We start from the raw sequence: 16,594 nt of genomic DNA on the forward strand, positions 1-16,594 counted from the left end.
ACTCGGCACGCTACTGATTAACGCCTTGGTGATAACTGATCCAACGTGGGTTTGATTCATACGATTCGTACAAGCAGAGACTGTCTTCAAGGTCTTTGAGAAAATGAATAAGGTGGATTTTAAAAAATTAACAAAAAAGAGTAATACTTTCAAAAAGTCCTTTCGCGCATTAGATAGATGTAGATTTTCAGTGTTGCTTAAAAAAGTTGAACAATCTAAATAATTGCCAGGGTTGATAATGTCTTCATTTTAAAAATCTTCAAAGTTGCTTGGTTTATTTTAGGTAGAGATTCGGATGCGATCCTACTTTATTGAACTTAAGATTTTTTCGCCGCCATTTATACTCCACTGTCGTATAAATTATCCTTTTCTCCTTGCTTTTTTTCTTTATATCCTTGCTTTTCCTTCCTTAAGGCTTCGATCTGATTCTTTTTTTAAATTTCGATTTGCAAGGATTGAAGTGGTTTATGATTGTGTCAGCGCGACCAAAAGTGTTGTTGTTCCGACTTTTATAACGAAAGTAACGGATTATTTGGGCTCGGAGTGTTTTTTTTCTTCAGACAAATTTCGACCTTTTGACTAGCCATTTTTGACAAAATTGTTTTATATCGATCAAAAAATATTGTTGTCTTGAGCTTAAATTTGAATTAAAATTTTTATTACATGTGATCTTTTTGTGGGGGTTTGAAAAGTGCCATTTTGGGAAGTTTGGGACACTTAACGCGCGATTTTGTTTGCGCTATTAACGCGTAAGCGGAGATTTAATCCGTCTTATAAATCGTTCCAAATTGGTTCAACGAAGCTTAATTGCCATAATTGATTTGTGACAAGGAACGAAATTTCTGTTTTTGTACTTTATATGGCGTGTGGGGGGATGATTTTCAAAAAAAATTTTCAAATTTTAGAAAAAAAATTTTAATTGTATTTTATTTCATTTAATTTTTTTATGCTATTGCTGCTGCCCCATAAACCTTACAAGGCAGTCGGAACACTCAGGGCTTCGCCCTGATACGAGCAGTCTTGTTCAAACTTCGTTTTTGCCTTTTCGAAATTATTATGATCAGTTAACGCAAGTGGCGTGCGCAAAAAATTTTCTAGGGGCGGGCGGTTTTTCGAAAAACTTTGAAAGTTTTGTCGACTTTTTTTTGGTCGACCAATTGAGCTTTCCAAAAATGCTATTAAGACACTATTTTGTTTAAATTTTCTGCACCGCAGTCAAGTTTTTCTAAAAACAAACCAAAAAGCGGGCCTTTTTGAAATGTTTTGACCAAAAAATTGCTTTTTTTTGGCGCGCGCTACCATCTCAAAATTGGTTAAATTGGACTTAAACATTTTTTTGAGGTTGGTCAGCCAAAAATGGTTGTCTTTAAGTCATACCAAAAAGGATACTCTATTGATGAAAAAATTTGGCAACCAGAATTGAAGAAAACCCCGTCCCACCCCCTACTCGGCACGCTACTGATTAACGCCTTGGTGATAACTGATCCAACGTGGGTTTGATTCATACGATTCGTACAAGCAGAGACTGTCTTCAAGGTCTTTGAGAAAATGAATAAGGTGGATTTTAAAAAATTAACAAAAAAGAGTAATACTTTCAAAAAGTCCTTTCGCGCATTAGATAGATGTAGATTTTCAGTGTTGCTTAAAAAAGTTGAACAATCTAAATAATTGCCAGGGTTGATAATGTCTTCATTTTAAAAATCTTCAAAGTTGCTTGGTTTATTTTAGGTAGAGATTCGGATGCGATCCTACTTTATTGAACTTAAGATTTTTTCGCCGCCATTTATACTCCACTGTCGTATAAATTATCCTTTTCTCCTTGCTTTTTTTCTTTATATCCTTGCTTTTCCTTCCTTAAGGCTTCGATCTGATTCTTTTTTTAAATTTCGATTTGCAAGGATTGAAGTGGTTTATGATTGTGTCAGCGCGACCAAAAGTGTTGTTGTTCCGACTTTTATAACGAAAGTAACGGATTATTTGGGCTCGGAGTGTTTTTTTTCTTCAGACAAATTTCGACCTTTTGACTAGCCATTTTTGACAAAATTGTTTTATATCGATCAAAAAATATTGTTGTCTTGAGCTTAAATTTGAATTAAAATTTTTATTACATGTGATCTTTTTGTGGGGGTTTGAAAAGTGCCATTTTGGGAAGTTTGGGACACTTAACGCGCGATTTTGTTTGCGCTATTAACGCGTAAGCGGAGATTTAATCCGTCTTATAAATCGTTCCAAATTGGTTCAACGAAGCTTAATTGCCATAATTGATTTGTGACAAGGAACGAAATTTCTGTTTTTGTACTTTATATGGCGTGTGGGGGGATGATTTTCAAAAAAAATTTTCAAATTTTAGAAAAAAAATTTTAATTGTATTTTATTTCATTTAATTTTTTTATGCTATTGCTGCTGCCCCATAAACCTTACAAGGCAGTCGGAACACTCAGGGCTTCGCCCTGATACGAGCAGTCTTGTTCAAACTTCGTTTTTGCCTTTTCGAAATTATTATGATCAGTTAACGCAAGTGGCGTGCGCAAAAAATTTTCTAGGGGCGGGCGGTTTTTCGAAAAACTTTGAAAGTTTTGTCGATTTTTTTTTGGTCGACCAATTGAGCTTTCCAAAAATGCTATTAAGACACTATTTTGTTTAAATTTTCTGCACCGCAGTCAAGTTTTTCTAAAAACAAACCAAAAAGCGGGCCTTTTTGAAATGTTTTGACCAAAAAATTGCTTTTTTTTGGCGCGCGCTACCATCTCAAAATTGGTTAAATTGGACTTAAACATTTTTTTGAGGTTGGTCAGCCAAAAATGGTTGTCTTTAAGTCATACCAAAAAGGATACTCTATTGATGAAAAAATTTGGCAACCAGAATTGAAGAAAACCCCGTCCCACCCCCTACTCGGCACGCTACTGATTAACGCCTTGGTGATAACTGATCCAACGTGGGTTTGATTCATACGATTCGTACAAGCAGAGACTGTCTTCAAGGTCTTTGAGAAAATGAATAAGGTGGATTTTAAAAAATTAACAAAAAAGAGTAATACTTTCAAAAAGTCCTTTCGCGCATTAGATAGATGTAGATTTTCAGTGTTGCTTAAAAAAGTTGAACAATCTAAATAATTGCCAGGGTTGATAATGTCTTCATTTTAAAAATCTTCAAAGTTGCTTGGTTTATTTTAGGTAGAGATTCGGATGCGATCCTACTTTATTGAACTTAAGATTTTTTCGCCGCCATTTATACTCCACTGTCGTATAAATTATCCTTTTCTCCTTGCTTTTTTTCTTTATATCCTTGCTTTTCCTTCCTTAAGGCTTCGATCTGATTCTTTTTTTAAATTTCGATTTGCAAGGATTGAAGTGGTTTATGATTGTGTCAGCGCGACCAAAAGTGTTGTTGTTCCGACTTTTATAACGAAAGTAACGGATTATTTGGGCTCGGAGTGTTTTTTTTCTTCAGACAAATTTCGACCTTTTGACTAGCCATTTTTGACAAAATTGTTTTATATCGATCAAAAAATATTGTTGTCTTGAGCTTAAATTTGAATTAAAATTTTTATTACATGTGATCTTTTTGTGGGGGTTTGAAAAGTGCCATTTTGGGAAGTTTGGGACACTTAACGCGCGATTTTGTTTGCGCTATTAACGCGTAAGCGGAGATTTGATCCGTCTTAGAACTCGTTCCAAATTGGTTGAAGGAAATTTATTTGCCATAAATGATTTGTTACTAGGATGAAAAACTATCACTTTTTTTTAATGGTATGTCATGGGATAGTTTTCAAAAAGCTATCAAAATGAAAAAAAAATGTTTTAATTAATTACATTTTTTTTCATGTTATTACTGGTCCATAGAACTCAAAAGGCAGTCGGAACATTCAGTGCTTCGCGCTGATACGAGCAGTCTTATTTTAATTTAACTCCTATGCTTTTTTTTCTGTAGCTCCTTTCCAGTCTTCTGTAATGCTCATAACTTTCAAAGCTCCAAACTTTCACAGTTCAGGTTTATCATCGGGCAATTCTAGATTTACAGAGTTGTTACGGAGTTCAGAAAACAATTTTCTTTGATTTTTAAAAAAAGGCTAGATTTGCTTTTTTTTATTTGAATTACATCCCTGATTTTTCTAAGATTAACCATTGGGTAGTGATGTAGATAACCGAGATGTAGTTTTAGTTTTACATTCACAACAAAAAGGTCTAGCAGTGATAATAAAAATTGATATCATAGATTCATTTTTTTATTTTCATTTTTTCTCTATTGAGATTTGACCTAAAGCCTTTTGTACCATTTCAATTCATGACATAAGTGTTTTTTGATAACATTACAGCACTTGATAGTATTGTGGTATTGTTGTCCCGGAATGTGAAGAAAGTGCGGAATATTTTTGCTGGGTGTGGTTTTTTTATTCAGTCAATTTTTGACTTTCAAACTCAGCGTTTTTGACCAAATGATTTTATATCATTTGAAAAATATTGTAATCTTAAGCTCAAAATTAAAAAAAAAGATTTTACACCTGTGATCATGTTTTGTTAAGTTACGGGCATTTAAACATTACTAATTTGGCCAACTTGGGATAACTAAATTGCGAGTTTTGCGTGCTTATTTTATGCGTAAGAAGCGAATTAAGGCATTCCAAAATGACTTAAAGCCATCAACTCAACTCTGTTATCACATTACGAGACACTAAACACTCGTGTGGGGTGATAAAATGAAAAATGAAAGAAAAAATTATTTCTTGTCAATTGGTTTATCAATTTTTCAACCAAAAAAGAATTTTTCAATTGGCGTTAAGTGCAGCCGGAACATTCAGGATTTTGCCCGATAAGGCAACACAACTTTTTGCAAACAACACACAATGTAAACAAGAGTGCTCGTATCTCAGGTCAATACTCTGAAAGTTCCGACTGTTCCTTAATTCATTGATCGAATTGATTTTTGGAAAAAAAGAAAAACTGAAAGATTTGGACAATATCAAAGATCGGGTGTGAAAATTTTAGCCGTACGAAATAACACGACATATTAGTTAGTTCCATTCACTTTGGAACAATTTTATTGCGCGGGATAACTCGGTACGCATACATATTTCGCGTTTGGTGTTCATGATTATGGATAAAATGATCAAATTGCGAATAAATTAGCCCAAAGCATGGCCAAATTGGCAAGACTTTTTCAAACTACAAAAACTTTGCAAAAAAAATTGGTGGTAAATTATCTTTTTTGATCATAAACTGCAAACTTTAGAGCAATGGAAACTCATGTCTTCTCGTTTTTTAAACTTAAATCTATGTTATCAATGTAAATTCTAAGCATGCCAATGAAAAATGAAGAAAAATACAAAAATTTAGAGGAACAGGCTAGCAGTAATTTGACTTGATTGATTTCATACTTATTGTGATATATTTCAATGTATTCGAAAAATTTCCCTAACTTAAATTAGAAGTCAGTACAAAATACCCTATAATTCAGAGGAGGACAACTAGAGTCCCAAAACTAATTGTATCATGGAAAAGACTGCTCGTATATCAGTGCCCTAAATGTTCCGACTGCCCCTTAATCCATATCAAACCTTTTTTGAGAATATGAAAGATCAAGTGTAAAAATTTGAGTCGTACGAAGTTATTACGACAGATTAGCTAGCCCCAATTCAATATGGAACAACTTTGTAGTGCGAGATAATTCCCCACGCATACATAAATTGCGTTACGCTTTCAGGATGCGTGAAATCTACAAAGCGCGAATAAATTAGTCCAGAGCATGGCCAAATTTTCAATTTCAAACTTCCAAAATGTTGCAAAAAGTCGGTTTCTTTAAAGGAGCATAAAAAATTTTCGGTAAAAACTATTATATCGGTCTCCGAATTTTGGTCGGCCACACCAAGCACAAATATGCGGTTTTCATCAAAAGTCGGAACAAAAATAACGAAAGCGAGAACCAGAACCTCAACTTCGAAATCTAGTCTGAAATGCATTGGCGAGTATCGACCGCTTGCTGCGTTTACAATCGACACCAGTGGTAAATTTTGTGTCAACCAGTGTTTGTCGCTAATTAGACTGTAGTTTGAAAGGCTTTTTGTTAATGATTTGACTATAGTTGCAATTTACCGCTTTCCTTAAAAATTGCAATAATTTGTCCATTTGTTTGATCTGTCTCAGTGTGTTGTTTGAAGTCCTGTATATCTAAGGAAAGCTACATTTTTCAAGGAAACTGACAAATCCCAAACTCGAGGAAAACTAAAAACTCCAAAAGCTTAAAAATTACCTTAAAACGCATTAGTCACTAGTGCTATTTCGTCACTAGTGCTATAATTCGCGTGAAACAGTTTTTGCCGCTTACTAGTTTGTACTTAGGTAGGTCGAATTTGGGTCGCTCACTAGTTTGTAAACAGTAGGTCGAATTTGGAGTTTTCCATTTTACGTTGGCTCGGGCACAGGGTTCTTCTAAAGATTCGATAAAATTCAGTTCAGTTCGCAAGTTCTCCCACATCTCATCTGAATTATTAATGATTGTCAAGCCTAAGTATTTAACTTTTTCAGTTTTATTTACCTTGATTATTTTTCAAGTTGGTTTTTCAACGAAAAAAATTATTAGAAACTAAAAACAAATGGAAGGCAAAATTACTTTATGTTAATTATGGAAGGCTGAACGTTGTCAGGTTTACAGTTTCAATGTTTTCAGGAAGCTTATCAATTTAATTTTCTAAATACATGAGTGTTTGAAAGCGAAGAGTGAAAAGTTTATGACTGGCTGCGACCGTGGCTTTGGTAATTTCAGACATTGCAATGCAGTTTTATTATGCAACTAAAAATAAATTGACATTAGAATTGAAAGTAATTGAAACTTTTAAGGAAACATTTTACACTCTTACTACGTTTCTATAATGAGTTCTTGTAGAATATTTAGGCCAAGTCGACGACGACGCAGTCAAGCTAGATACATCCTAGACTTGATCCTAAAAAATGAGCAATTCCAGGAATTCCAACCAGTCGACTTCCAGTTCGAGAAAGCAGACGGATACTCAGAAATTCCACAGCTCCGATGTATCATCACCTTCTTCGTCATCATCTTCATCACATGGATTCTCAGGCAGTGCAAGAATGACCACTCCTATCATTGTAGAAGACAGGGTGAGTCATTTGAGGACATTTTGCACAGCAGATGGAGCGAATGGCCGAAAATTTCAACCAATCAACGCCCTTTTATCTGTCCATAAGTGGCTGATTTTAACCCTTAATCCTTCGGATTTTTTTTCGTACTAAATTATGATTGGCTAACTTATTTTCGGGCAATCGTTCTTCCGCCTGCTTTTTTAACAAGTTTGTTGTCTCGCTTGAACCCGAAAAACATTTTTTTGGACACAAAATTTTTTGCAGGCTGCAATATGATTGACATTGTATCAAGGTTTTGAATTAAGAGAAACTCACAATTTTTGGGGGGTGATATAAATTTGATCCTGAGAAGTACTTTCATTACAGCTTGTATCAAAACTGAAAGGGTTTAATATGCTATAATGGTAGCTACTTCAGTGAAATGGCATATCCAGGGGTTGGTAAAAGTCATTTGGTAGACAAAAAGTCAATTACTTGAAAAGATTGTCAATTAATTGAAATGTTTGCTCAAGCTTTGTCAATCATCAATTAATTGCAATTAATTGGGTCTCATTCATAGCTTTAGCAACGTCAGTTTTCGACCAAAATTGATTGTTAACATTCAGGAACAGCTTCATTTCAAGGTTCATCGGCAAAATACTCTGTCGTAAGTCACCAAAAGCAAATCCCGCTTTGCTGAAAAACCTTTCTGCCATGTTTGAAGTTGGCCTCAAATATCGTACATCTTGATAAACACTGTCCGCTGATTTCTTTGTACACTTTAAATCAATAATAGCTTTACATTTCAAAGACAAAATCATATAAATTTCAAAGTTTGCAAACCTTCAATTAATTGCAATTAATTGGCGGATTTTGTCAATAGTCAAAAATTGGATAAACAAAGAAGTCAATTAATTGCATCCAATTAATTGCAATTAATTGGTCATCAATTGACTTTTACCAAGCCCTGGGCATATCATAACTTTTGTTGGTGATTTTTCCTAACTGAACTAGAATTGATCTTTCTTATTCGGTTCAAACTGAAAGACCAATAAGCTGGTGAAACATCAATAAGCTGGTGAAAGACCAATAAGCAATGTTAAAATTAGCTGGTGAAACATGACCTTTAGTCATTGGTTCGAACAATTTTGTGCGGGTGATTTACCATATATATTTGATCTGAATTGCTACTGGAACTATCACTCAAATCTCATTATTTCACTCCTTATTATTTAACGTTTGTCACTGCAATAACCTTGATAGGTTATGGGCCCAGATGCCCAAGCACGAGTGAGAAGTCAGGAGTCAAGATTGACTGTTTGTTCAAACGAATAAGGAAAAAAGCTGAGATTTGCAGTGGAGTTGTGACAGGTGAAAGTCACAACTTAAAATATACAACTGATCAGTTAGAGAACTGTGAGAATAGAAGCAGGCCAAAACTACTTGGAGATAGACGATTGATTAGACAGAGAAGTGCAAAGAAAGAAGAAGGGCAATAGAACTAGTAGAGACAGGCAACTTTGATGACAGAAGCAGGGCAACACAACTTCTAGAGATAGACAACTCTGACGATAGAAGCAGGGAAACACAACAGAGAAGAAGAGAAGACGGTCAAAAACTACACGAAGGGGCACTGAGTGAGCACAGCAGTGGAAGAAGCACTACACTTTTGATAGTGAAAGAAAATTGAAACAAACTGATAAATTAAATGTTTTATTTGTAAAAGTTGCTGAATTATACTCAATTTTTGCGGAAGGATAAATTCGTTCGTACGCGGTTGCTCGAATCCGACCCAAAATCAATCCAAAGAATACATTGCCATTAAAAAAAAAGAAACTGATACCCCAGAATAAAAAGACGAACTTCTATTTTGCTAATATATCATTTGCCTAGTATGAAATCTGAGGAGGGACCTTGGCTTTGCTATTTTGCTGATGTGTTATTCGGTACGGACTCCGTTAGTTTCCAAATCAGATTTAGGTAATCAAATATACTTGCATAGTTATATAAGCGGGCGATATTGATTTTCGTAATATATGATTTTTATGTAGGAGAAAACGGGGTCATTGAACTTTACCTAGGGCAATACTTAACTTTTTGAGTTTTGGATTGGAGCTTAACTTTTGTGTGAGAATTAAGTCGAAAACACGAACTTGGATTAGGAAAGAAATGTCAAAAACTGATAGGACAGTTTTTTCGGGAAAAGAAGAAGATTTTTCCTACTTTGAAGAGCAATTCGAGGCACGAATTTTTCACTTGAAGTAAAACAAGATTTTAGATGAAAAAGTTGATTATAGAAATTTTATGCCAAGTTTAAGACCGAATGCAAGCAGTGATCAAAAACAAGCTGCGATAGATAAAGGAAAGAGATTTTTGAAGAAAAACAGTTGCATATCTGGTACAAACTTGTGCAGGCTCTAGATAAGAAATCAGTTTTGTTTTAAGACCCTATAAAGGCAATGGTAGCAAAGCTTGGGATGTTTTACGGAAAAGGTTTAAAATTTTTGAAAGACCCAGGCTGCAAAAACTAATCTCCGAACTTACAAATTTGAAAAAGAATGGCAATGAAACAGTGATAGATTATTTGACTAGAGCAGAAGAGATTCAGTATAACTTAGAACAAGTGAACGAAGCGAAGGAGTGATTGAAAAAAGGTTAATTTCAACTATTTTGAAAAAACTTCCAAAACAATTTGAAACTTTTTCTACTATAGCTGAGTTTAGTAGAGATAAGAAAAGTTTAGATGAGTTGAATAGAGGTTTAGTGAATTTTGATAGCGAGAGACAAGTAATTGAAAAAAAGCATGCTTTTAATAGCGAGAATAGAGTTTGTTTCGAGTGTCATAAAAGAGGACATGTGTCGAAACAGTGCAGAGAAAACTTAAGCAGCAGACAAGATAGTTAAGACAGAGCTCGAAAAAATTAGTGCTATGAGTGCAAGGAGTTTGGACATATTGCAAAATATTGCCAGGCAAAGAAAAGGTTCATTAGTAAGACTAAACGAGAACAGCAGAACCGAATAGCTGAAATAGAGGCTCATTTTAGTTTCCTGAGTGGAGTGTCTCCGGGCAAGGACTAAGTTGTAGACTCTGGAGCTACCAGTAATATGATTAAGGATCGAGACATATTTGTTAGTTTAGATGAGAACTTCAATGGATCGGTTAGCAATGCACATTTCTCCGAATCAAAAATTTCAGGGAAAGGTGAACTAGATTCAGAGTGAAAGATGAGAAAGGCGAGTTTAAGATGATTTTGCTGAAGGATACTTTGTACGTTCCTGAAAACTCAAGAAATTTGCTGAGTGTATCAAAAATAAAGAAAGCAGGAGCAGAAGTTGTTTTTGGTGCGAGCTCGTTTGTTTGCCAGGGAAATGGATCAGTTTACCCATTAAGAGAGGAAAGTGGTCTCTTATTATGGGACACTTTTGTAGGAAAAGACGAGTGTTATCTAGTAAGCACTTTGAAACAGTGGCATTGCAGGATGGGTAATAATAACTACAAAGATTTAAGTCATTTGGAGCAACATGTTGAAGGCATGAAGATAAAAGATTTTAAAATTGAGAATTGTGAAACTTGTGAGTTGAATAAAGCAAAAAAGAAGCCAGTCCCGAAAGATTCTTATACCAGGGCAACCAGGACAATAGATATTGTTCACACAAGTGTTTTAAGTCCTATCGACCCGATAGCAGAGGATGGACATAGATATGCTATAGGTTTTTTGGGCAGTTTTTCTAGATATCTGAAAATTTATTTCATGAAGACGAGAGATGAGGCAACGGAAAAGTTGGAAAGGTTCATAGCAGACATAGGAGTCCCTCAGACTTTAGTTTCAGACGGCGCAGGAGATTACATTGGTCAGGATTTTAGGCGAGTTTGTAGGAAACAAAAAATAAGACTGCAAACATCGGCTCCTTATACCCCTCAAGAGAAAGAAAAGATAGAAATGGTGTGGGGAACAATTACTCCCCTAGCTCGCTGCATAAATTTTGATGCGAATTTATTGAAAACTTATTGGCCTTATGCTCCTAATATGGCTACTAATCTCAAAAATATGTGCTTTCATTCTGCTATAGGCAAAACACCCTACGAGTCTATGTATGGAGAAAAACCCAACCTTAACTTTGTTAAAACTTTTGGGTGTGTAGCGTATAGTTTTTATGGAAAAACAGTTTCTCAAAAAACTAGGCAAAAACTCTAAAAGGGGAATTTTCCTGGGGACATTGAAAAATAGTAATGCTTATTTGATAGGAATTGAGACTGAAGGAAAACTCAAAGTGCAAAAGTCTAGAAACGTTAGTTTTGACGAATCTAAGTTCTACTTTGAGAAAAAGATAGAAAGTGACGTAGGAGAAAAAGTAGGTGATGTAGTGTTTTTTGGAGAAGTTCTCGAAAATATACCGAAAAGTGCTAAAGAAGCTTTAGCAGACCCTGACTGGCAAGAAGCAATGAAAAAAAAGTTTGATTCATTAGAGAAAAACAAAGTTTGGGAACTAGTTAGAAATAGAGGAGAGAAGCCCATAGGCAGCAGATGGCATTTTGCTTTGAAGTATGGACCTAACGGTGAAATTTCCAGGTTCAAGGCTAGGTTTGTTGCTAAAGGTTTTAGCCAAGTTGAGGGAAGAAATTTTCACGAAACGTATTCGCCTACAGCCAAGATGTCGACAATAAGAACAGTCCTGAGCTTAGCAGTTCAAAATAGGTATCAGTTGAGACAGTTAGACATTAAAACTGCATACTTGAATGCCAAAATAAATCAATGAGTTTAACAGACGAAATGAAGTCGATGGAAGATGGAAACCGTTAATTAAAGATACGATTAGAAGAATTGGAAGCTTCAAATGCAAAGCTCGAGGGGTTGCATAGTGAGTTGAAAGTCTGAAACATGAGCTGTTGTTGATACAGAAAAAAAAACAATCAGCTAAAGAAAAGTCTTTATGAACTGAAGCAGTCCGGTAGAAGTTGGCATAGGACTCTAAAAAGCTATCTCGAAGAATTAGGTTTTGAAATTTCAGTTTTTGATGAATGCTTGTTTGTTAGGAGGATTGAGGGAGAGATAGAAGGTTTAATTTGCTTGTGGGTCGATGATATAGTGGTTTGTGGAGCAGACAAAAATTTCTGTAGCTGGTTTGAAAACAATATCTCTGAAAAATTTGAGATAAGCGAGATAAGTGATCTTAAATGGTTCTTAGGAATGAAAATTGATTACTCATGAAACGAAATTAGGATAAACCAGGAGAAATATGGTGAAAAATTGATATTAAGATTTAAGATGACCGAAGCAAAGCCGATAACAACCCCTCTTGGTGAAAACGAAAAACTATCAAAAAAAGATTGTCCTTTAGAAGGTAGCATAGAACAAGAAAATATGAAAAATTGTGACAATCGAGGACTTGTTGGTTGTCTAAATTACCTAGCTTTATCAAATAGACCCGACATTTGCTTTGCAGCAAATCTTTTAAGTTCTTTTGAGGAAAACCCAGGTGAAAAGCATTGGAAAGCCGGAAAAAATTGTTTTACATATCTGCTAGGAACAAAAAGTTTACCTTTAGTATATAGGAGGGATGAGGTCTTGAATCTTGTTAGCTATTCGGATGCGGACTGGGCTGGAAATATAAACAATAGGAGAAGTACATCAGGATATTGTTTTTAACTCAGTGACAACTCAGGTGTGATAAGTTGGTCTAGCAGACTTCAGCGTTGTGTATCAACTTCAACAGCCGAAGCAGAACACAATGCTGTGGTCGAAACAGTAAAAGAAGGAATTCATTTACAGGGCATACTTGGCGACTTAGGCATAATTTGTAATAGGCTTTTGGAAGTTTTCATTGATAACTAAGCTTGTATAGCCCTTAGTAAACACTCAGTAAACCACGGAAAGACGAAGCATTTTGCCATAAAACTACACTTCCTTCGAGAGATAGTTGAACGGAAGAAAGTGACATTAACTTTTTTACCAACTTCAAACATGCCTGCAGACGCATTGACGAATAATTTGCGAAGATGCAAAACAGCATTTTTCCGAGAGATTCTACTAAGAACCACCTAATTTGAAAGGCGGGGTATTGGTGATTTTTCCTAACTGAACTGGAATTGATCTTTCTTATTCGGTTCAAACTGAAATATGACTTCCCGATTTTTGTTAAAATTCGCTGGTGAAACATAGCTTTTAGTCATTGGTTCGAGCAACTTTGTGCGGGTGATTTACCATATATATTTGATCTGAATTGCTACTGGAACTATCACTCAAATCTCATTAATTCACTCCTTATTAATTAACGTTTGTCGCTGCAATAACCTTGATAACCTTGAGTTGCAAAAAAAGTTAAATATTGTTTCAATGACGAGATAAAAATTGTCTACGTTTTTATAATCGAGACTTATTTCGCAAAATAATGTGGTCACTGATTAATTACAGACGTATTAAACCTTAAATTAAGCAAGAAAGATAATCTAAAAAATATCGTTTCGATTACCATGTATAAATTATTTTTGTTTTCAGGTGTAATTTGTCAGCTCAATTTCAGAAACTACAGTCGCGGGACAAAAAAAACTAAAACTTTTTAGTATCGATCGATTAATGAACGAATTTTTAATTCAATTTTTTTAAAAATTTTTGCAGATGTCTGATGAAACTATATAAAATGAACTGTTTGATACAAAAAAAACTGTGGAGTTTGCTTACAATGATTTTTTGGGCTATTCGATTGAAGCTCATCAAAGAGGCTTTCTGGGTGTCCACATTCACTCCTATAAAAGTAAGGGATTTTAATCAAATAAACGAAAAAATTTTACAGTATTTTTCATTTAATTGCAGCTATTCAATATACAATGCTGAAGTTTTGAGCCAAGATTGATGGACCAGTGTAGAATAATCTGGGTGAATAGAGTAGAACAATGTTTTTATTGAAGAATTTGTTTGGTCATTTGATTAAAGCTTGTCAAAAAAACTTTCTGGGTGCCTAAGAAATCCCCACAAAGAGCACATTAATTCTGAGTTTTCGGGTTCAAAACAACTACGCTAGCCTCTTCAGTTTTTAATTGAGCCACATCCTATAGTATATATTAACACTATTTTGCCAAAACAATCAAGATTTGGTGATTTTCACTATAAAACCCAGATTAAACAAAAATCTTTGTGTTAGATGAGGTGACACCAATACGTCCTTTCGGCCAGTTTTTGAACGCCCCAGCTATTTCTTTATTGCCAAAATTTAAACTCTATTATAAATGAAAATTATTCATTTTTGCTTTGAGATGAAGTCAAAAACTTCAAAAGGGAAACAGTCAAAAAATTGTGTCGACTGAAAAAAAATGAAATTATCAACTGATTGGTGTTTGATGATATCATCGTTATGCGTGCACTCCCATGATTGCAATTTTCTGTCTTTATTGATGATTTCTGGGAAAATAAGAAACCAATTTCAAGCTTCTGGTTTGTGCATCTTTGTTTGTTTGAGGTTTCTGCATATTTATAAGATGAAAAACAAAAGCATAATTGAACACGAGAAAACATTAAAACCAGTTTGGAGATTTCAGCAACTAGAAAAAAAGTGTTTTTGCTCTAGGTGAAACCAGAAACTCGAAGGCCTGTGAGGATGGAACTTTGCTCAACTTGTAAGTTTAATATTGATGTTCAGCAAACTTGTTTGAAACCGTTAATTAATGCGAAAAAAAAAACAACTTAGTGTGAAAGATGAGTTTTTCACTCTTACGTTTTCTTCGAGACAATTTTTGAGAATTTTTCTGGTGTTTGAACAGTAAATTGAGTTGTATTGTAGCTTGAAATTTACTCTTTGTTTTTTTCCCACCAGTCGATTCGGAGGAGATTAAGCGCCTTGGCAAGCGGTTCCAGAAGTTGGATCTAGACAACTCCGGCACCCTCTCTCTGGACGAGTTCATGTCTCTGCCTGAGTTGAGGCAGAACCCACTGGTTCAGAGAGTGCTCGACATATTCGACAGTGACGAGAGTGGCGAAATCGACTTCAAAGGTCACTTCTTCACACTCATCTATCTCATCATTTTCGTCTTGTTTGGAACTTTTTTGAAACTCAAAAGCGCGTTTAGTACAAATGGCAAACATTTGTACCGGTTTTACAGAGAGAATATGTTCGTGAAAAACATGTGATATTGCTATTTTGAGCAATTTCCTTTGGCCTTTTCTGGCGATAAACATCACAGATGTTAAGATGAACTTTACACGTCTAAGAAGGTTTCGATGTTTTAGAATTCATCCAAGGCATGTCTCAATTCAGTGTCAAAGGAGACAAGACATCCAAACTTAAATGTAAGAATCAAATGACATTATTTATATGCCTTTAAACGTCAACATGCTTAACTAGTTTTCATGATACTCAGGCAAAAAAAAATACTCCTGAAAATCTTGTAGTTTGAAACATAGCGTTTTGACACTGCAGTTTTTGGTGAAAAAAAAAGGTTTTTTGTTAGAAAATTTAGATGACACCAAATCTTTTTAAAGAGATTCAGTCATGTTTTTTTTTGGTTAATTGTAGATCTATATAGTTTAATTCATTATCATTCGGCCAATTAATGATTCAAAATTACAACACTTGGTTTAGTTGCTGTGTAATAAACACTGAAAGCTTGTGTTTCATTTGTCAGTATTATTCATTGTTTCAGTTGCATTCAAGATCTACGACATAGACAAGGACGGGTTTATCTCCAATGGGGAATTGTTCCAGGTTCTCAAGATAATGGTGGGCAGTAATCTGAATGATGTGCAGCTGCAGCAAATAGTAGACAAAACCATCTTCTTCGCCGACCAGGACGGAGACGGAAAAATCAACTTCGACGAATTCTGCGCTGTAACTACTTAGCTTTTTATAAAAAAAATATATAAAATGCAAAATTTGCCGAGCGAACCAAAATTGGCCGAAAAAACGTTTTGGGGTCACCTCATCTAACACAAAGACTGTTTTTTGAACTGGTTTTCATTGTAGAAATCACTAAACCTTGATTTTTTAAAAATCAGTTCAGATAAATTTTGTCATTTTTCTCAACACCCGCGTTTCTCTAAGAAATTTGATTCATTTGTTAATAAATTTGTTTTTTTTAGGTCGTGGGATCTCTAGACGTTCACAAAAAGATGGTTATTGACGTCTAAATGTCAAAATAATCTACCACCAACTTATATTAGTGAATAAATTATCTATGTAACTTTCTTCAAATTATTATAGATTACTGTAGACTTGTACTTCTTTGTAGTATATATAATGTGTAAATGCAATTTCCAATTAAATATCCTATTTAAACTTAAAATTTAATTACATTAATTTCAATCCGAAGAGTGCAGAGTTGAATTAATTATTTGGAAAAAATTTGAAAGTGGAGACATTTTGAGTGATGAATCGTTTTTTTTTAGTCAGTTCAGCTCAAAATAACAAGACATTTTAGAACAAAAAATTAGAAAAAGAACCAAACAAATTACATTGTTCTGACCATTTTAAGATTGAGTAGTAACTATTGTGCTGGTATTTTTTTAAGAAGCGGTACCTCAAAAAAGTTC

The 16,594-nt window shown here is 34.6% G+C and overlaps 1 protein-coding gene across 8 annotated transcripts in view; it reads left to right on the forward strand.

Annotated features, from left to right (window-relative positions):
* Positions 1-16,368, forward strand: part of LOC134840384 (calcineurin subunit B type 2-like) — a 61,421-nt gene extending 45,053 nt beyond the window's left edge. For 3 of the 8 annotated variants that reach the window (XM_063856162.1, XM_063856163.1, XM_063856160.1), the window contains exons 2-7: positions 6,880-7,112; positions 14,637-14,685; positions 14,883-15,059; positions 15,296-15,355; positions 15,709-15,893; positions 16,145-16,368. In XM_063856162.1, coding sequence (XP_063712232.1) covers positions 6,945-7,112; positions 14,637-14,685; positions 14,883-15,059; positions 15,296-15,355; positions 15,709-15,893; positions 16,145-16,192 — 687 coding nt within the window. In that variant the 5' untranslated portion in view covers positions 6,880-6,944 and the 3' untranslated portion in view covers positions 16,193-16,368. The remainder of the gene's footprint in view (positions 1-6,879; positions 7,113-14,636; positions 14,686-14,882; positions 15,060-15,295; positions 15,356-15,708; positions 15,894-16,144) is intronic. The other 5 variants (XM_063856161.1, XM_063856159.1, XM_063856157.1 and 2 more) reach the window with 4 other exon arrangements.
* The last annotated feature ends 226 nt before the right edge of the window (positions 16,369-16,594 follow it).

This window comes from Symsagittifera roscoffensis, chromosome 2 (assembly GCF_963678635.1).
Source record: "Symsagittifera roscoffensis chromosome 2, txSymRosc1.1, whole genome shotgun sequence".
Taxonomy (NCBI): Eukaryota; Metazoa; Xenacoelomorpha; order Acoela; family Convolutidae; genus Symsagittifera; species Symsagittifera roscoffensis.